This window comes from Castor canadensis, chromosome 11 (assembly GCF_047511655.1).
Source record: "Castor canadensis chromosome 11, mCasCan1.hap1v2, whole genome shotgun sequence".
Taxonomy (NCBI): Eukaryota; Metazoa; Chordata; class Mammalia; order Rodentia; family Castoridae; genus Castor; species Castor canadensis.
The window spans coordinates 116,514,815-116,538,178 of NC_133396.1; the positions used below are offsets into that span (position 1 = coordinate 116,514,815).

Below are 23,364 nucleotides of genomic sequence, written 5' to 3' on the forward strand. Positions count from 1 at the left end.
ATGTGAGTTTCTTAGGTAAACCTAGGTTAAAAGGAACCTCAAGTGTTCAAGCAGATCAGAATTCAATATGCAGATCTGGGACATTTTTCTAACACTGAGTTCTATGCTTCTCTCTGGTAACCCAGAGGCAGGGAAGCTCTCCTTTTGTGATCTCCCCTGTGATCCATGGGGATGTGTAAGGCTTTGGTCATTAACTGCTTTAGGTATTCTCTAAATTTTCAGAAGAATGCATTCCCATTAAAAAGGGAAAAATTAAATCCTTTTTGTATGTGACTAATACTGAGAGAGGGAAACACTGCAGCTGGAGTTTCTGCCTCTGGCTCAGAAGAAACAGGAAGATCTGTTTTTTTCTCTTGTTTGTTTCTTTTCATAAACTTCAGAAGAGCAGAGAGGTAGACAGGGACGCTGGAGACTTGAGCTAGGCCCCAGTACTCTCACACTCGTACAGGAATACAACCCTTCCAAAAGCAGTATACACAATCAAAATAATGTTAATTTGGTTGCCCTGGTTCAACACAGACCTTTCACAAAGTATATACTATCTTGCCTCACCCCAAATCCATTCTTTACAACAGATTAATGAAAGAGACTATAAGAAGGCAATATAGGTTTTAAGAACACTAATGAAATTCCCTTAAGAAATTTCTCCATTTGTAATTGTTTAGCAATTAAGCCATTCCCATATTGTTTGAAACAAAAGAAGTAATATTTTTGTTGTACCCATTCACCAAATCTGTGCAGAAACCAGGTTCAAACCCTATAATTGCTAAACTCAGCTTTTAATTAGAAAAATAGCACAAAAAAATGAACATAGAAATGACAGAAATAAAACTAAGCTGGAAACTGACTTTATTACTGTTAAATCATATGAATAATTTCTAATTGATTTGTAGTAGGTAGGATTCTTGTATTCCAGAACCTGTTTGTCTATTTATCACAATATTCTGTATGACAAATGGAAACTAATACATTGCTTCATTAATATTTAGTCTTTCTCTAGTTATGACTCAGAGATATTTAACATTCTAAAGCATAAGCATTTATAATTATATATTTTACATTTTACACTAATTTTTAATACTGCCAAGATTATTTAGCATAACTAACTTTTTAACCATGTATTCTTTTCTTTCTTTATCATTAGCATATCAATCAGATTTGCATTACTCTGCTTTGCTCATTTTATTAAAAGCGAATTCAGGGCACAATTGACTTTTCATTTGTTTAACAAGTGAGGAAATATTTACCCTGACAGCCATTGCATTGTAGAGATTCATCTTCATAGTATAATATGATATCTGTGAATCAAGAAAAAAAAGATGGCATACATTTCAGTTACACAAAGACAGTGCAGCCTGTTTTTACATATAAAAGATAAGAATCTTTATACATAATACATAATAAGATATCTAGGCTTAGAAAAATGAAATCAAACTTTGTATTGAAGAGATAGGCTTCCTAATACATAATGCAAGCTTAACCAGAAAAATCTATGGTAGTCAAACTAGGAGCTAATGGAGATATATGATCATAAAATGCTCTCCGCTGAGTTTGATAATCAATGGTGCTCTACTGAGAATAGAATAACAAAGCAGAAATATTCACAAGTGCTGGTGACACGTAGTATTGTATGATTTATTCACTGGGGTTCTTTTAGCCAAAACTCACAGAAACATAAAAGGAATTCATATTTCAAGACGTCTGGTTTAATGAAAAATTCAAAGAAATGCTGTCTTCAGTCTAAATCGTTCAAGGATATGGATGCAGTGATGGAGCAAAATTGTGCCTTCCAACCATCTATGCAAAATGTTATGTACTTAGCTGCCTCCTGAGTAATCCTTGGGAATTTTGTTTCACTTAATATTCATTTTAACTCCATAAAATCATAAATATGATGATATCGTGTTACAGCAAATCCCTTGATAGAGTGAAGAATTCCTAAAGACTTAGTTTCTTTCTGGTAAAGATACATTTCTCTATTAGTATACAAATCTCTGTTATAGTAAAAAATCATTTAGCAATGTAGCTTATTTCACTAAAAATGTTGCTTTACATAGTTTCCACATCTGTTCTATCTCTTAATTAAAAATACAAAATTAGCATATTTTACAACAGTACAAAAAGCAGTAAAAGCAAGGAAATACACATTTTTTCAATAAAGTCCTTTATCATTTTTATCCAATCAAAATTCATTCAACTAATATAACTTCAGCCCAGGTTACCAGTATTATGTTTCAGACAAAAGTCAGAAACAAAAAAAAAGTACCTTTAACTCTTTATCAACGGATTTTCTTCCCCATGACAAATAGGAATTCATATAAAAGGTTTCCCTGTAATTAGTGTTGTTTGAATTGCCTGGTCTGATCCAAAGCAAATTGTCTGTAGAGAGCAGCCGGCTTAGATTATTTATCAATAGTCTGAGCAATTAAGAAACAGTTGGCTGCAATATGTTATTTACAAGTGAATACAATGGTGTTGCTTCATTTTCAATTCTTTTTCTTCCTTAGAGCAGGCAAGAGATAATTTGAGGTGATTTAACTATTTATTTTAATATGTTTCTTCAAGTCATGTTGAAGCTGACATTGACACTAAATATTTTTATATAGAAAAATATATGGAAATTATATATTTCAAAAAGTTTTGGCTCAGAAAAAGAAATGCTTCTCATCTTTATCATATCAGTGTTTTGCTAAATGTAGATGGTTTCCTAAAGAAACTAAAAATAGAAATACCATATGATCCTGCTATACCACTCTTGGGTGTATATCCAAAGGAATGCAGACAAGAGATACCTGCATACCCATTTATAGCAGCACTATTTACAATAGCCAAGAATTGGGACCAGTCTAGATGTCCAATAATGATCAGATAAAGAAAATTCAGCCATAATGATGAATGAAATTATGTCATTTGCAGGAAAATGGATGGAACTGGAGATCACTATGTTAAGTGAGATAAGCCAAGCTCAGAAAGACAAATACCATGTTTTTGTTCGAATGAGGCATCTAGACCTAAAAATACATATCATACGACATGACCACAAAAGGGGGACTGTTTGTGGGGGTGGTGATCAGTGGATGGGAGGAGGGAGAAAGGAGAGAGTGGTAGGGGGTGAATATTATAGAAGTACATTATAAATATGTATGAAAATGGCACAGTGAAACTCAACAAAACCTATAAAAAGAAGGGAGGCATTAAGAAAGTGTAACATAGGGTGAATTTTCTCAAAACATGATATGCAGGTTGTAAATGTCACAATGAAATCCTGTCAGACAATTAATTTATGCTGATAATTTTAAAATACAGACATTATGTGAGATTTTGAGTCACAGATGTGAGTTCAATCACCTCCCCCCACCAGGCCCCAAGTTGGTTTTATACCAGTTGTGTGCCTTTGGAATAGTTACTATACGTATCTCAGTCTTGATTTCCATCCTTCAAAGCAGGACATCGTATCCTTCATGGAGTTGTTGTGAAGATTAAAAAAAGAGATAACTAATTAAGGTGCTTAGGACATAACTGACAGTCTTTATAAAAGGGACTAACAGTAATGCTATATACATTTTATTGCTTAAAGTATATAAATCTTAAATATAAGTAAAATTCCTAAAAGTATAAAAGGCTAAATTTTATCCTGAATAGTGGGAAAGAGAGATATGGCTTTTGAGCTTAAGAATGCTGAATTCCGCATTGAAAAGGTAATGTTACCCTGAGTACTTCCTTGGTGATCTGCTGAATTTCTACCTCACTCTAATCTTGTTTATCTTTGAGGGCAGGATGCCCACAGACCAGATGCTCTTCTTGGTGGGCTAGCCAAAGGTGGCTGGATCTAAGTTTGCTGCAGACTGACTGCATGTGACCTCTAAAGTAGCAATGACCATAGGGATAACTGGAAAGAACCAGACAAAGAGTGAAAAGAGGCAGCCCAAGAATTCTAGAAACATCTCTGCGCTTCCCAGAGAAAAACATGAGTATTACCCGCCTTTATGGCCTGTCCACCCCACCTCACGTCTTTTACTCTATATTATAACCTCCTGACTGCCAAGGGTTGAGAAATTAACTTGAGAGTATTTCTCCCACTTCTACTCTTAGTCAAGAATAAAACTTCCCTTTACTACTCAGTTGGTGCTTAGTCTTATTATTGGATTTTTCTGGCCATACTGGGATTTTAAACTCAGGGCCTCAGGCTTGCTAGGCAGACTCTCTTACCACTTAAGTCACTCCACCAGCCCTTGGTCTTGTGGGAAAGGACCTAGTTTAGAGACAAAAACTGGTTTTTACAATAGAAAGTCATTTGATTTCAGCATATTATTCTCAAGTGAACTATTGATTGGCACTACATTAATTTGCAATTCTCTAGCTCAGATGCTTTTGAAAGTGCCCTCCCCCAAATTGTGACACAAATATGGTATGATTTCACTTAAATTATGTTCCTGGAACAGTCAAATTCAAGGCACACTAAGTAGAATAGTGGGGGAACTGGTGAGTTATTGTTTGATTAGTACAGAGTTTCAGTTTGGGATGATGGAAAATTCTGGAGATGGAGAGTGGTGGTGGTTACATCACAATGTGAAGGTACTAAAGGCTATACTTACTGATAGTAGAGTTAAAGTGAAAATTTTTATTATGTATCTACTTTATCACAATTTCAAAAGCACTCAAAAATCATATGTAAACTATGCATTTCCATTAGTTCTCTAGGAGGTATATTTAGACACTTTAAAATTGTATAAAAGTTCTTCTAATCTTTGTTTTCCTCTCTGAGTAATGATTGTTACATTAATGTTTGTTTGTATGGAGTTCAGTAAGCAAGGCATATGGTAGTTACTCAATGTTAACATATGCAAGAATGACAAACTATTGTAATTTCTCAAAAGATAAACTTTTAATTTTCCTTACTACTTATTCATCTCTCCTATTCCTTTATTATTAAGAAAACAAGTCTGGGCCAAGTGTAGTGGCTCAAGCCTATAATCTTAGTTACCCAAGAGGTGGTGGTCAAATAAAACCTTCAAACAACTAAGACAACTAAATGACAGGAATCACCACATACCTATCAGTACTAATACTTAATGTTAATCCACTTAATTCACCCATCAAAAGGCACTGCTTGACAAAATGGATTAAAAAGGAAGATCCAACAATTTGTTGCTTACAGGAGACCCATCTCACCGAAAGGAATAGGCATAGGCTTAGGATGAAAGGTTGGAAGATTTACCAAGCCAATGGCCCCCGAAAACAGGCAGGAGTAGCAATACTTATCTCTGACAAAGTAGACTTCAAACCTACATTGATTAAACGAGATAAAGAAGGACATTCCATACTAATAAAAGGGGAAATAGACCAAAAGGATCATTCGCTGGTAAATGGATGGAATTGGAGAACATCATTCTGAGTGAGGTTAGCCTGGCCAAAAGACCAAAAATCGTATGTTCTCCCTCATATGAGGACATTAGATCAAGGGCAAACACAACAAGGGGATTGGACTTTGAGCACATGATAAAAGCGAGAGCACACAAGGGAGGGGTGAGGATAGGTAAGACACCTAAAAAACTAGCTAGCATTTGTTGCCCTTAACACAGAGAAACTAAAGCAGATACCTTAAAAGCAACTGAGGCCAATAGGAAAAGGGACCAGGAACTAGAGAAAAGGTGAGATCAAAAAGAATTAACCTAGAAGGTAACACCCACGCACAGGAAATCAATGTGAGTCAATGCCCTGTATAGCTATCCTTATCTCAACCAGGAAAAACACTTGTTCCTTCCTATTATTGCTTATACTCTCTCTTCAACAAAATTAGAGATAAGGGCAAAATAGTTTATGCTGGGTATTGAGGGGGTGGGGGGGCAGAGGGAGGGGGCGGATGGTAAGGGAGGGGGTGGGGGCAGGGGGGAGAAATGACCCAAGCCTTGTATGCACATATGAATAATAAAACAATAAAAAAGAAAGAAGGTTGAATCAGTCCTGTTCTTACAGGTTAATACAGTGTAGGACACTAAAGTTTAGGACTTGAAAAACTATGTAGTGTCACTGAACTCTGAATAAAAATAGTCTGGTCCAGTGGCATTTCGAGGAAGGTTGTCTCTCTATCAATAACATCTCTAGAAGGAGATCTAGGAGTCCTGTCTCATCCCAGTCATCTTTCTGTTGGATTATAACACTTCCAAGGATCTTTCACGTTTTCTCCCTGGTCTTTGTGATAGCGGGTATCCCTCTGTTTTCCTTGTGTTTAGTCTCTATTTTCACTTCCTTTCTTCTTGCTAAATCCCATGCAATGTATTCTGCGAGGATCAGTTCTTGGCCTTCTGCTCTACTCTTCAGATACCTTTTTAATTAGATAGAAAATCATTTCATCTTGTAACAAGGACTATAAAATCTTTTCTCCAGCTCTGATACTTACTCTAAGTTCCTACCCAACAGCTCAGTTTAACAAACATTTGTAGAAGGATAATTATGATGCACCAGACATTCTGCAGCAATGCTTTACAAGATTATCACCACATGGAGGTGTCCTATCATCACAAACTCAAAAAGCTCAAAATGTAGTTTGGTAAACCCCACGAAGTATTCCCATTCAGAGTACTTCTTATGAACATACTTGCTTTTGTTATCATGGTAAATATTAATCAGTTTTGCTGAGATAAAAAATACATTTCAGTAGGTTGCAAATCAAAAAGTTTATTTCTCACTTTCATGACATACAAGCTAAGGCTCACTGTAGCCATGTTACACATGACTCTAGGCTGAAGGAACAGCTCAGATGCAAGGTATGCCGTTCATATGCTGACACATGTATCATCAACTCACAACCTGTGGGCAAGCCCAAAATCAATGGGATGGGGAACAGGTGAGAGGTAAATAATGTTGAAAGAACATAACCTATTCTGGCTCATAGAAGCAGATTTGGAGTACTTGAAAGACATTCTGAAGGTATTCAGTACTTAGCATGTGTTGGATCAGAAGCTGGGGAACCTAGACACATCATATTGTGCCCGAGGCCCTCATTTCTTCATCTATAGAATGAAGGAAGATACCGTCTGTACATTTTACTTGACAAAACACCAATAGGAAAATAAGGATACAAAAAAATGCTTTTAACCAAAAAGTTCTTCGAAAAACACAGGAACTTATTTTATGTAGGTTGCCCATACCTCCTAACCCACCTTTCTGCTCTTCTCCAAACTCTGTGTCATGTGGGTCAACATCCTCATTGTACTCATCGTTTCTCAGTATGCCAAGCTCATTCCCAAATTCAAAACTTCATCCGTGCTGTTTCCAACAAGGCTCAACTCAAGTATCCTTTCCTTGATATTTAGATACTACCTTAAGTCCTCAGGAGTTCACTTATTATCCACCTCTGTGTATGTGTATGTGGTATGCACTTTTGTGTGTGTGCGTGTGCCTGTGTGTGTGTGCTTGATGGGGGAAGTTTATTTTAAGTTGACTTTTTAAATTAATTTATTTGCTAGATAATGTATTCACATTATTCAAAATTCAAAAGCACACAAGACTTTACAATGAAAAGCCTCCTTCCCACCCCTACTCCTCAACTACTCATTTCTCCTCCCTGAAGGCAATTAACATCATTAGTTTCTTTGTGATTCTTCCAGAGATCCTTCCAGAGACAAGCAAATTAAATCAGTGGCTTTCAAATCATGCTCTGGTGGCTCAGGTGACAATAGAGGTCACAGAAAAGGAATCTCAACAGTCGTATTTCTCTAGCTTCCAAAATAGCTTCATAGCATACACCTGTTTTACATATACAGCTAAAAATACTGTGAAGCTTTTCATTAAAAGAGGGATTCTATATTGACAATTTACAATCACTATCTTGAACCACTCTTTCTATATTGTAACCATGTACTATATAGAATTATTATTATTGTATACAACTGTTGGCCTAAAAAAATGAACAGACAAATCTGGCAAATGGTGATCTCTTAAAAATTATTCTATGACAAAATGTGAGACTGTGTGTGTAAGACAGGGTAATTAATGGAGAGTCTCACAGTATCCTCAACTCATGTTCCATTCTTCCATCCAAGAAAATATCAGGTCAAAAAAAAAGAAAACATCAGGTCATTTTGATACTGGAGGCCTGGCCATAAGACCAGGCTCTGGATCCAAAATGAAAGCCAGGTCATATTAAAAGAAAGGAACATAATATGTATACAAATGGAAAAATGAATTTATTTACAACTTTGGCCAAAACTGAAGAGAGAGAAATTCTTAATCTGTCTGTGCCTGACTCACAGAAGTGTCACAACTTACAAAAATGAAACAAAAACCAAGGAATATACACCTGTAGTTTTTCTCTTGAGTGAAGAGTCTTTCTTCTGGCACCAGGGCTCTTGCAGGTGGCCCATCTTCACTCCCAGCCTGGAATTTTCCTAGCCTAGCCTTAACTATCTCCTCTCCTGTCCCCCACTTTCACACACTCCTGCTTTGGGCATGATTATCTATCCTTAGCTTTGTTTTCCTAAAACATCAGTTCTGACATTATGCTGGAGAGTAGGGGTTAGGTTAGTAAATGACATGGTGTTAGTAGAAAAATGAGGAAAGGATCAAAGAATCCACATACCTGAGAAAGAGCTGGGAATTAATCTTTTGAAATGAAAAAGTATAGTATTTTTGCTCCTAGGAGGTGACAAGGGTAAGTTTCATGGCATTTGTAGAGGAGACTGGACTCTAAGAATTCTATACTAGCTCTGGTAAAAATTTTCCATTCCCTTTTTGTGGCCCAGAAGTCAGAGTCCCCAGAGAATGAACTTGGATGTTAAACCTAGTATAGCACAGTTTGATGAGGAAGAAGATACATATGGAGTCTGCCTCATGAGAGAAAAATAGTTATATTTATGATGAAGAAACCTGAGAGACACCATTTTAAATAGTCAAAGTTAACATGAACAATCAATGAGAATACTGTGTACACATGTATATAAATGGAAAAATTATACCTGTTGAAACTATTCTAGAAATGGGGAATGGGGGGATAAAGAAGAATGGTGAGGGGACGAATTCAAGTATGATATAAGAACTTTGGTAAATGTCACAATGTACCCCCATCCAGAACAACAATAAAGAAATAAAAAAATTTTTTTAAAATAATTGGACAAAGTTACATAATTGTGCCTCCTAATATGATGCCTCGAGATGTATTTTTGATTCAAGGCATAACCTCTGTCTGATAGTGAAGAACCATGAGAAAACCAAAAGTGAGAAATAATCTGAAAAATAACTACCCTATTACAAAAATACTAGGGAAATGAGGCCAGGGATATAATTCTTGTAGAATGCTTGATAGCCTACACAAGGCCTGATTCCATCCTCTATACCATTAATCAATCAATCAATCAATAGATTAAATCAATCAATCAATCAATCAATAAAACTAAAAATATCCAGGACACAAAATGAAAAGAGAGACTACTGAATTAATGGTTCTTGTTTAAAAAATACTAAAGAGACCTAACAACTAAGTGCAATGTGAAATTCTAGTTTGTACCATGGAAAATATGTTTTTGCCATAATATTATTGGTACAATCAATAAAATATCAATAGTATTTAGATCAGAAGATAGATTTGTACACATATCAATTTCCTGACTTTTATAATTATACTATGATTACTTAGAAAATAGGCACCGATATATTTAGAGATAAGGGGTATTGGTTCTACAGCTGTCTCAAATTATTCAAAATGTTCTAAAATGTTAAGAAAAAACAGACATAGAGCCTTTTGATTTCTGAGTTGAAACACTTACATTTACATTAGGCTTTTAACCAAAATCAAGTCAAGACAGAGGAAAAAAGTAAGACATGCTATAGACTCAGACTAATGACAGATTTGGTTCAATTTTTATCTTCTATCTGATAAAGGAAGTGTCAATAACATCATAAAAATAATACTAGTATTCATTCTTCTTACAATAATTAAATGCCCACTAGGTGCCAGGCACCATAGCAGGAGAATACAACAGTAATGACACACAATCTCTGGTCTTGAAGGCCAAGCAGAAAATGGTAGCAATTAGCAATTGTCACACAATGTGAAAAGATTTGTAACAATTGTAATGTTGCTATGTAAATGAAATATGGCACAACATACACATGGGCAAGTGAATGAGCTTTAGTTTCCTAACTAGCTGAATGGGTATCATAATAGTTAACTTTCAGTAAGCATCATGATAGATAAATTGAAAAGTCTATGCAAAATGCTGTCAAATAGCAGGTACTGAATTATCAATGACTAGTACAAAGGCACATGTAATGTTTTGTTGCTTTCTAATGACATTAATTACAAATATGCTAGTAATATATTCATAAATATTTGTAACTTTTCATCCACTTTGGAACTATTACTTATTTATTTAAATCTTATTTACACCTGTACAACAAAATTTAGTAGAAAGTCCTGTAGCAATTATGAAGAAAGGCTCATTGTTTGTTTCTACCAATTTCGTATCTTTATAAGATGTTTACTGACTGTTAAGTGTTCCTAGGCATTAGCTAAAATGTTGGTGATTCAAAAATGAACAATCTACAGTACATACTTGCAAAGACTTCACCATCTAGAAAGACAGATAATCACTGACAAATAAATATATATATGCATATATCATGAAAGGCATTTTAAACAAAATTAAAATATCTACTGTAGTTTAAGCACCAAGAAGTTAGTTAATGGTCTCAGGAAAGGCTTCTCAGAAGAGGCTCCTTACCAAAGATTAAGTTTTAGCCCTGTGTTAGTCAGATACTTTGTGATCAAACCCAAGAAAACAAATGAAAGAGGAAGGATTTACTTTGGCTCACAGTTTCAATCCATGGTCAGCCAGCTCCATTTCTGGTCCTGGTGGGCTGACCATTATGGTGGGAGGACATGGAGGAGCCAAGTTAGTGACCAGGAAGCAGAGAAGGAGGGAGGGGGAGAAAAAGAAAGCAGAGAGAGAGAGAGAGAGAGAGAGAGAGAGAGAGAAGGAGGGAGAGGGAGAAAAAGAGAGGAGAGAGAATGCTGAGATAAGATATAGAGAGAGAGAGAATGCTGAGATAAGATATAGTCTTCCCAGGGCATACTCTCAGTGACATACTGCTTCAGCTAGGCTCCAACTCCTAAATTTTCCAGAAGCTCCCAAAATACTGCCATCAGTTGGGACCCAAGCCTTCAGTACATGAGCCATTTTGGGAGATATTTCATATCCAAACCATAACAGACCTTATATAAATATTACCAGCAACTTCTAAATACAACCAAAGTGAATAAGTTAGAGTATATTGTATAATTTAAATGCTAACATATGTATATACATTTTATACATACCTGAACAGCAAAATAATAATGTTTTCTGCCTACATAACTTCTCCACCACTTTTGAACATTTGTTATCACTCTGTGTAAATACCTGGGATAAAAAATATGCTTATTTAGTATGCTGTCATCAAAACAGGTTAAATTTTTTGCTTAGATATACTCCTTTCCTATAATTCAAGAGATCAAAGCCAAAGTCGAGTTTGTATGTGCTTTAACTTTATTTATTTTTATTTTTTTAATGTAGCTTAATTTTTAATTGTTGTACTGGGAGTACATTGTCACATTTACAAAAGTTCTTTCAATATATCAAATATGTCATAGTTGAATTCATCCCCTCCGTCATTCTCCTTTATCCTCCCTCCCCCCATTCCTGGAATAGTTTCAGCAGGTCTCATTTTTCCATTTTCATACATGTGTTTGTACGTACTTTTAAAGCTATCATTTTGAGATAGAATTAATCTTTTCTAGAAGGGGAAGAAAAGGCACAGATAAATATTCATTATTTCTTTGAGCCTTATAATTAAATAAAATTTTAATTTCAATTATTCTTCACTACTTATTCTTTAAACTATTTTTGAATGTTGGGACTATTGGACAGGTCGTATTGAAATGTTGAGAAATAAGTAAGGCTTTAGGGATGCAAATCATGATAAGTACTTGGAAATAATTCTTGAGTTAAAAAAAAAGAGTTCACCTCTTCACTGTTTTTGTCTCTTCTTCAATCTATCTATGCCAGTAGCATGTTAGTCTGCTGAGTTAAAAAATACTTTGTTGTTCCATTCCCAGTTGTATAGTGGCCAAGAAAGAGAAGTCTCATCTGCAGGCTTTAAATATGCACACATGGCTTCCACCAGATAGTTAATAGGTAAGTACTAGAAGGTGTAATCCTCAGCCTGCTGAGTGATTTTGAACTAGGCATATTCTTCCACTGTTTTCCAGGACAATATTATTTTCAGAATTAAAGGAAAACTAAGGGAATGTTTGCGTACAGAAGAAAAAGCATAAAGAATCAATACAAGGATAAATCTGTCTCTTTGCGTAGCCAGAATGACATCATTTGAGCATCATTTATTTTTATCTACCAACATGCTGGAGAAGTTCAGAATAGCTTTCTCCTGTACCTCCACTTTTCTTACATGTGAATGAATTCATTGCTATAAAGACAGAGCCAATCATTTGTCACCTCCTGTTGAATTTGGGGAAAATAATTTGATCAAGTATGCTTATAATATTGAGAATTGCTAAAAGTAGAGATAAGGCCAATATAATTTACATTTTTGGTAAGAAAAGATTAGAAATATTATTTCTTTTTAAAGGACAATATAAAATTGAGTAACTTCAGCCTGAGTAAAATAAGAGATTATTTGAAATAAACACTACATGAACAAATTACATTTTCTGAGGAATACATTTTTATTAGACAGCTGAAGTTTACATGACAAAATCAATACCTGATATATGCCCGAACTTTACATCCTCGAAACCAGCTCTGAATTGTAATAGCTGCATCATTCTCCTTTTTTCTAAATGCATCAGCAGCACTAAAAAAATGTTTTAAAAGTATTTCATTAGTATCTAATATAATTCTAAAGCAAGTCAACCTGTTAACCTTAACTTTAATTACTTCTTAAATGATTACTAAAACTGAAATGTCATTTTTAATAAAGTTAAAATACTAAATTAAAAAAATCATTTCAAAAATCATGAGCTTTGTTTTGAAAGTAACCTTTCTCTGAGAAGCCATGGGCTTTCAACAACTTTACTTTTTAATTTTTATAATCACCTATTTTGCAACTAATTAATTTACCAGTAATTTTTATTGGAAAATAAAAAAAGCAATGTGTTATTTTGTCATTATTTTAAAAACATAATTATTTGAACTTACCAATTAAACGCCACTCCACATGCACCACGCAAACTCAAATGCTTACATACTTAACTTAGTTTAAATGAATTCCATCTAATTAAAATATATCTATCACAGAATGGCTGTTCTGACTAGAATTCTCAATAAGTCTATTTAAGTTAAAGAAGGCAACAGGAAGAACCATTTAGCTTATAAAGACATAAGAAACTTGATTCTTATATTTTAGTGACTTATAGCAAGGAGAGATTTGCCATCCACCTTGTTTATGTCAATGTTACACTCCCTTCCATTCCCACTTAACAAAATGATACTGCTTAGGCCACCTACAATGGACTGCACAGTAATTTTTCTCTGAGAACCCTGGTTGGAACACATTAAGCACTTCATTTGTTACATGAATAAAGTGGGGGAAATGCCTAGACATTTACATCTTTCTTGCTGAAAACTTCCCTCAACTTGTGTTTTTTTTGGAAAAATTATTTTTGGTTTTCACAATATCAGATTAAACATATTTCATAGAAATACATAATAGATATTTAGTACAAAAATAATGGATAAAATACTCTAACAATAAAATTCTTGGACAATACTATAAGGTTGAGATAAAGAAAATAGAATTTTTCAATTAACCTGTCAGTAACAAATAGTTGGAGAAACAGTGAATAGATTGTAATTCTAGCTAAGCAGGAACAAAAGTTACCCAGAAAGCCTGACTGAGGACCCACAGGAACAGAGAGAGGAACAAAACTATACGCGTCAAAGTCAATGACCAGGTGTGATACGGTATGGAAAGAATTCACACAAATTAATGAGATTACATAGACTATGGTTAAGTGTGGCATAAACTATAAAAACCACAGAACATAGTTTTATGACATGACAATGAGCATGATGCACTGTAAGATAGTACATGATGCAATCAAGTTTGCTGGAAGTAAGACTGGAAGACCACTCTAGATAATTAAATAAGAGTGGAAGAAAAGAACGATCATTGTTGTGGTATGCTTGTACTGTATATACCAAATGCTGGAAGAGATGTGTATGAATTGTATTCTTGACTCATATTGTCCTCCATATATGAGGGAGAACAACTTCCAGACGAGAACTTTCCTCCAGAGAGAATTCCTGACTTCCCAAACTACAGTTAGGCCTTTCCATTTTATGCCCTCATAGCTCTTCAGAATACACAATTATGTTTAAGAATTGTTTAATGATGGTCTCTCCCACTAAACATTAAAACCCAAAAAGCAGTAATCTTACCAAATTTGTCCCACACTGCATTTGTAGTGGCTCCAACAGATAATTGATGCTACTTCTGTAACACTCATTCTTTGTCTTAGCAAAGGTGATTCCCATGGGAGAACAACATGCATACCAGAAGATTTCATTCCAGTAAGATGTGCACAGTCACAAGCTTCCCTCAGTAGATCCACTCATAACATTGAAATCCTTCCCTACTTTAAAAAGACAGAGTTCCTAAAGAGCCAATGGGTGCCCTATACTTATAGGTAAAAGACATGCAGACATGGAAGGAGCTTTAAGAGAAAGGAGCTTTTATTAACTAATTACCACTTTATCTGCTAGGCACCATTCCTAGCATTTCACATTGTTTTTTGAGATAGGGCCTTGCTATGTAGCTCATGCTGTCCTCAAACTCAAGATCCTTCTGCCTCAGTTTCCTGAGTGCTGGAATTCCAGGTGTGAGCCACAATACCCAGCTTGCTCTTAGCATTTCACACATCAGTGAATTATCTCATGTATAATCCTTTCAACACTATGAATATAGATAGTCATCACCCCCTGTCAACAAAGAAGATACTACTGCAGAGTGGGGATATGCCCAAGTTCAGGTCTTGAGTAAATGTCAGAGCTGAGATTTGATTCTAGGTAATCTGGCTCCAGGGACTAGGTTCTTAATCATTGCTGCTTCTAAAGAAGAAAGGAAAGAAAAATGAACAGTAGAAGGAAAGGAAAGTAAAAACAAAAAAAAAAAAGAGAGAAGAAAAGGCAAAGGTCAGAGTAAGAACACATAATTATTTCCAAATATAATTTTGAAAGTTTGTGGTAGGACCAATCTCCCTAAATCAATAAAATAAATGGAGAGATATTAATAGCAAAGACTCAAAATTCCTAACTACACCAAATGTTAATAACAATAAGCATTCATAGACTGCTAGTGGGAAACAATTTGGCCTTTGAATACATACAAAATAATTTCAATTACATAAATGAAAAACTTCCAAAATATTAGGGTTGTTATCAGGAATACATACACATCAGTGAAACTATAATGAAGATGATAAAACACAAAGTCCAGGACAGAGATGGAGGATGATGGAGAAAGAAATGGCGTGCAACAAGGACCCCCTAAAAAGTGTCTAAGTGTATTGGCAGAATCAGAGTACTTAAGATGCATTTTCAAAATATTGTTCTTTTTTATCATCTATCTTTATAGATGGATATATTATTTTCTTTATATATAATATCCTATAATACATTTTGAGAGTCTGACTTTTTAGTTAGCTGTTGCACATTGACAATAAAATAATAAATTTCTAAAATCTGTCATATATGTATACTTGTCTTATATATGTGAGCTGGGAAATCAATAAGATGGGAAACTAAAGACTGTGCTGTTGTCATGTATTAGGGGGAAAAATTAAGCAACCTTGTTGAAAAGCAGCAAAAGACAGGCAATTTACAGAGAAGAAAACAAGAACAACTTATAATAAGAGACACTGCATGAAAAAGATACTGAACATTCTAAGGATGGTTCAGAAATCTTCTCCCTAGAAAGCTGTGTTTTCATGATATAGTGTGACTTGTACTATTGAAATAATAGGATCAGCCTAAAGAAAATATGGAGACCATGGTACAGATACAAATAGAATACAATTTTATTCTTACAAAAATTAAGTGGATCACTATGTCTGAACATGGATAAAACATTATAATGTAAAAAAAATACCATGTTAATATTTTACATTCTTTTATTTATAAATGAAATTCACACTGTATATGTGAATGTATGTACAGAAAAAGTCTGATTCTATACAAAGGAAGTTATTAAAGTGGTTATCTTCAGGGAATGAAATGTGGAAGGAGAAATTCTCTTCATTAACTTCTACATTATCATATAATAGCCATGTAACACTTCTGTAATTAAAAAAGAAAAAAGAAGTAAACTTAATTTAATGCTTTAGAAAACTGTGAATAAATTTCCAAGTTTAAGGGAAATATTGTTTATCTGAGCACTAAACCCTGAGGAATTTTGTCATTTAATGTAAGATGAACCATGGCCTGGCCTAGTTCAAATGCCAGGATAGAGGAAAGCACATTAGCTTTACAGAGAGAGCTTGGGTCAAATCCTAACTGTTGATTCACCTAAAATTCAGATTCATTAAAATTTCAATAGTAGCATATCACAGCCATATTTTTGGTATATCATCAAGAACTTAGAAAGATTAATAAATAATAGCTACTCAAAAAAAGGTATTAGGCCAGAAGTGGTGGCCAGTACCTATAGTCCCAGCATTTAGGGGACTGTTTGGGGGGATCATTTGAGACCAGTCTTATTACTTGAGTGTAGAAGCTCAAAACCAGTCTGGGCAATAAAGTGAGACTTTGTCTCAAAAATAAATCAATAAACATTTTTAAAGGATAATATTTATCATTGAATTAGCACACAATGTTAAACATCTCTGTGGGTTATAGGAAAAAACAAATACTAGTTTGCCATTATTTTATTCATTAATTCAAAAATATTTAGTATATATATGAACTGTGTGCAAATCATCATGTTGGTCAAATCAAAGACATATATATGATATATTCTCCACTCTCAATCATAAACTTTCAAACTGAGACAGCTGAAAAATAATAGCAGCAGTAATAAAAAAAAACATGAAATATTATATAAGAAGTGATTAGGGAATTTAGAAATGGAAATTTTTTCTTTTTTTTTTTTTAGGAAAAAATAAGGAAGGACAGGAACAAAAGAAGTATTTGAATAGGTTATAAAAAAACAAGCAGCTCTCCTGATCTGCGTACCTAAATGTCTGTGCTGAAATATTCCTCAGGCACCTCAAAGTCAACATATACAAAATAACTCATCTCATCCCTCTTCCACACAAGCTCCTCCCTATTCTTGTTAGAATAATTCTTCATTCCTGCCTTCTCTTTCTCATGAATGGCAAAGTTTTCAGAGAAATTAGTTTTCTATATTACTTTGACCTCCATACTTTTCAAAGAAGTTAGTTGCAAAAGTCTCGTTTCCCAAATGGTCTTCACCCACTCTAGTCTATCCTCCGATCACTTGCTTAAATGATCTTTTCAAAACATAATCTAATCATGTCATTTTCTTTCTTGAAATCTTTTAATGCCAACCTCTATAAGACATCCCAAGCCTTCTGAATGAAGTAAAAAGTTCTTACAATGTCAAATGAAGATCCCCCAGATTTGACCCAAACATAATTTCCCATATCACCTTCAAACACTCCCATCTCTGATACAGCCAACTTGCCATCTGAGAATCACATTACTCTCTCTTCTAGAAATGATTTTTCCAGTAACAACTTCCAGAAAGATTTATCTTCATAGTATTCTAAACCTTCTTTTACATACTAATTGTAACATTTTTATTCTTGAGAGCTGGGCTCGCATTTTATTTATATCTTTATCCCACACCTATGATAAAGTACATGATACATTGGAGGAACTGAACAAATATTATAGAAAGATAAAAGAGGGGGGAGGGTAAAGTAAGACATGTTAAGTAACAGTGGAAACCAAGGTATCAGACCTTAGTTTTCAGAGTTTTGGATGTAAATATTAAGAGACATGGAACTCTTTGAACATCATCCTTGTGATGATGATATGATACATTATTAAAGTTTAAAAATCACTGGCTCTTAAAATTTAGAGTGAAAGACATTCAATAAGAAAACAAAACAAGGTTCAGTTATTATACATAAATATGGTACAGTGTCATAGATGCTAATAGGAGGACATCAAGATGGGAGATTATGTTTAAGAAGTGCTAAATGCTGTGAAGACGTCATGGAAAACAAGGTCATTGTTCAAGAGACTGCAGAGTTAGGGGACATTTTCCATTTTTCTTTTAACGCTTTTTTAAAATTTAATGGTACTGGGGTTTGAACTCAGAGCTTTGTGCTTGCTAAGCAGGCACTCCACCACTTGAGCCATGCCTTCAGTCCTTTTCATTTTTCCTTTAAAATTTTATTCTAGTCAATAATAAGATATGACAGGAAACACAGAAAGATGTCATTTATGGCAAACATGGTAAAGATACGACAATACAATGTCCAATAGAGCAGGAAACTCAAAGAAAATATATAGTGAAGGAGATAATAATTTCATTCAACAAGGTTAATGTGAAGTAAAATTCATGATAATGAAATAAATCCGTTTCTGATGATGACTAAATCTTTTTTACCATCAACATACAATATGATCAAGTTTTATTTTCCATCTTTTTAATATAGTCTATTTAAATTACTAAAAATAAGCTCTCCTTTCCCACCAACAACAATAAAGAGAAACATGAACTGTGTTCCTTTGCAATAAAGAGAAACATGAAAATAAGCTCTCCTTTCCCACCAACAACAAACAACTGTGTTCCTTTGCAATAAAGAGAAACATGAAACATGAACACAGTCACAACCTATTACTTCTTTTGAACTAATTTATTAGTTACTCTATTAGTTATTAATATATTATGTTTGAACTCATCATTTATTTATAACTATTATTAGAAATGCAGAAGATAAGCCATCAAATTCAGTGTGTTTTGAGTTTGTTTTTTAACTGCTCTTGGTGAAACCAGTTAAGTGGAAAATGAAATAATCTCTTTTTGGAGTGTCAATAACAATGTATACAAATACAGGAATATAATAAGAACTATACATCACAATTAAAAGTGAAGAAACAGTACAAAATTTAACTCATATTTCACTTAGGCTAAGCTTTAACTTATGTGCTCAAATTTGACTTTGATACATATTTTTTCTTTACTTATTTAAAAATGAAATTTACAGATACTTGGATTACCACTGGGATGCTAAATACTCTTACAATATGTCATGAACTGCTAGACATTTTATGTTTAAAATGAAAAATGTGGGTAACACTTTATTTTAATGGTATAATAATTAGTTCTAAATTATAATGAAAATCCTATAGTAGTGAATAAAATATGACATCCACATGAATTTGAAATAAATTTATTATGATCAGTATTATCACAATGAATACTAAATGAATTAATAATGATGAAAGACCAAAAGTATTACCAGCAATGTAATAAAAAAATCAAGAAAAAGTTGGAACTTTCCAGTCACTTTATCATCAACTAGAAATAAGTACTATAATCCCTGATAACACTATATTCATTTGTGTCATTAGTAGCCAGAAATTAACTGACAATAAATAGAAAATGAAAAAAAGTATGTAATTAACTATCTTTCCAGTTTGCATATTAGACTTTGCTTAGCCTGACCTATGTGCATTAACTATGAAGAAATACTACATTAAAATTCAATACTCTTTATTTTTCCTTACTAGATAATGTGTGACTATTTTAGATCATAGGAATAAAATTCCAATATTAGTGTCCCTATGTTACCACATACATTTATGTGTAAAATGATTGTTACATATAATTTCACTGTAAGGTCTTCAGGATTTTAAGCCCCTTAGTAACAGAAATTGTACTTATCCATATTTTGTGCTCTGATAATTACCCATGTGCTAATAAGAGACAACTGATGTTTAGAAATAGGGATATTCTTTAAAACTATAACCTACTTTTTTGTTTTTCATTAATAGCCCTCATTATTTCACAGCTTAATGAATAAGGGATCACAAATACATTAATATTAGGCCACAAAGTAGGAACTGTCATAGTTTGTCACAGATTTTAATTGTTAGTGGATTTTAAAAGATATTTTGTTTCTTTCTCTTCCTCCATTTCAGTTCCTGAACAATTAATTCTTAAAACACAGGCAATGGGCAAAGAAAATGGGGGTCTCTATTAGAGAGGGTAGAGGGGGTTTCATGGGGAATCAGAGCCTCTGTAGGGAAAGGTGGGTGTACTGTTTGGCTGCTGCATATGGTAGGCAGCTGAGAAGAAGAGTGTTCTGAGCTTGACAAGAAGAGTGTTCTAAGAAGAGGAGGCTTGGCTTGGAGATATCAAGGAAAGGTGAAGAAAGGTCTACATGTAAAAGAAGCCAGCACAGTAATCACAGCCCAGGAGTAATGAGGAGGGGCATCCAAGTTGACAGAGAGGTAATGGTTCAGTGTGGGGAAGTAGAGCTCACACTAGACAAGAAGGGTATTTATGTAAGAAAGGGGGTGGATCTGATGAAAAGAGTTCAGTTACATATACAGGAACTGATCGAATAAGTAGATACAATAAAGATAATGGGAACTGTGTTTTTTATTATCAGAAAAGGAAACAGAAGCCAGAAATGGCAGTTCACATCTAGAGTCCCAGCTCGGGGGAGGCTGAGACAGAAGGACTGCTTGAGTCCAGCCAGGAGTTCAGGACCGGCTTAAGCAAGATACTGTCTCAAAACAAACAAACAAACAAACATAGAAAGGAAAGGAAAAAAAAACTAGGAGGAACCTCATGGATTTTAATATATATGTTGACTGATAGAGAAATAAGTACATATGTAAAATGTATATGAGAGCATATATACACATGGCCCCTGGCAACTGAGAGGTTCTGAGGGCAGCAACATCTAATAGCAATGTGCACTAACTAAAAGAAACAAGAGCTCATTAGAGGAAGGGATGGTTCCAGGATTGGGAAGGAAAAGCACAAGATGAGCCTGGAATGCCTTCTTGTGTCAGAAAGCAAGAAAGTACTTCTTTGGCCTCAAGTGGCTTTCCTTGGCCAAATCTTGGGCATTTAGCATGATAGAAATAAATAAAATTAAAGCTGAATGAGGATATGACATGTACATAGTATTGAAGCACCTGCTTTAAAAATACTATTAACTCCAAGAAAAAAACAATATCCCTGTGGCAAAGCTAGCAGACATCACCATAATCAAGTGATCCAAATTATCACCATCAGTAACAGGACAAATCAAAATCATGCAGTATCTGTAGGTATACAATGAGAAGCACAGCATTATATGAATATATGACATTCCTGCCCAAAATACAACCTGACTCTAATCAAGAAGAAAAATCAGACAAACCCAAACTGAGAGATATTCTACAAAATAACTGATCTGTAATCTTCAAGAGTATCAAGTTCAGAAAATCAAAGAAAGATTGAGAAAATGTGTCATATTCAAGATAACTAAGAGACAAGACAAATAGGATCATTTTGTTATAAAGATTGTGTATACCTGTTGAAACTATTCCAGGAGTGGGGGGAAGAAGAATAAAGTGGAGGGGGTGAATTTGATTATGATATATTTGATATATTGTAAGAAATTTTATAAATGCCACAATGTACTCCCCCCAAAATAAAATATATGCTAATGGCTTTTTAAAAAGGATTGTTGGTGTACACTCCCCAGATTTCTCTTTAGGTTGCAAAAATCTTCCAGAAAATAAAGATTACTGGGGCAATTAGCAAAGACTTAATGAGGTCTGACCGTTAGATGGTAGGAACATAGCAGGGTTAATTTCTTGATTTTGATGGTTGAATTCTAGTTATATAAAGAATATCCTTGTGTACACAGAATTTGTGAGGCAATGGGCCATCAGATTGCAATTTATTCTTACGAGTCAGAAAAAATATCTTTGTACTTGTAATTTTTTGTAAATTTGAAATTGTTTCAGTAATTAAAAATATATGTGTATGTGTTTCTAGCAATCTTCATTTTCTTCTTTTTTATATTCCTTTTAACTCTTCATTATATTCTAATTTTCCTTTTAAATTTTTAAGCATTTGAGTGGCTATTTAAAAATTCTTGTCAGTTAGCTCTATTACTTTTATATTACTAGTTGGTTTCTACTGATTGAATATTTTTCCCTCCTGGTTTTGGGTTAACGTTCGCTATACTTTTATACTGCTACATCATAATGAATAGATGGTAGATACTACAAATGTTATGTTGTGCAGAATTTGGACTTCATCCAAAAGCAACCTCCAGGCAAGAAACTGGGATAATTGTCTGGATAACCTCATTTGTTTTCTGCTTTTTCTAAGATCAAATTATGAATTGCCTTTTGTATCAGTGCCTGCACAAAAAGCATATATTTTGTTTAATTTTCTAGCTTTACTTGGTTGGGGGACAAGTTTTTTTTATCAATTATAGCTTCATGGACATTTATTTTATATGTTTCATTTTATGTTTTCAAAATAAAATTTTTGTAGTGGAACAAATTTTTTCCCAATTAACTACATTTATCTACTGTTTCTTTCACAAATAGTATATGACTACCCAATGCTCAGTATGAAACTTTAAGCAACACAGAAAATATACAGGAAAATAAATGAAGATTCTATTGCAGTTTTCTCCATACTCCAATGTTCAAAATCTAAGATTCAAATCCATAGTTTAGGGTTTCTATGAATATTTACATTAAAAAACACACTAAATATATTTTTTATGACCTGATTTTTTTTCATGGCAATACTGGGATTTGAACTCAGGGTCTTGGCCAGGCAGGCATTGTACTATTGTCATCCTTTATTATTTAATTTTTTTCAGATAGGGTCTGGCTTTTATACCTAGGTCAGCCTGGATAACCATCCTCCTATTTATGCTTCCCACATAGCTGGGATGACAGATGTACACCATCACTCCCAGCTTTTATTAATTGAGATGGGGGTCTGGAGAACTTATTGCCCATGCTGGCCTTGAACCACAATCTTTCCACTTTCTGCCTCCCAGGTAGCTAGGATTACAAGGGTCAGTCACCGTACCTGGTGTTGACCTATTTTTTTTTATTTACCCATCCCCCTGTTCTTTTTTTTAAAGATTAATTTGTCTTAATTAGGCCATTATTTACAAAAGGTCTCACTTTTTTAAGCTGCTGTTTATATTCTGTCATGTGCACATTTTAATTTGTTTAGCCACATTAGCTGCAAATAGATACAAGTTTCTTTCCTACTAGAAATAATGCTTTAATGAATGCCTTTGTATATATAACCCTGTACTTAAAATTCTCTTGTACACAAATTGTGTATACATGAGAGCATTTT

At 34.1% G+C, this 23,364-nt stretch overlaps 1 protein-coding gene across 1 annotated transcript in view; it reads right to left on the minus strand.

Moving 5' to 3' along the window:
• Spata17 (spermatogenesis associated 17) overlaps nucleotides 1-23,364 on the minus strand; it is a 203,674-nt gene that overhangs the window by 170,269 nt on the left and 10,041 nt on the right. The window contains exons 2-4 of the mRNA XM_074048977.1: nucleotides 12,760-12,849; nucleotides 11,318-11,399; nucleotides 1,248-1,298 (exon numbers count right to left, since the gene is read on the minus strand). Of these exons, the coding sequence (XP_073905078.1) occupies nucleotides 1,248-1,298; nucleotides 11,318-11,399; nucleotides 12,760-12,849 (223 nt within the window). The remainder of the gene's footprint in view (nucleotides 1-1,247; nucleotides 1,299-11,317; nucleotides 11,400-12,759; nucleotides 12,850-23,364) is intronic.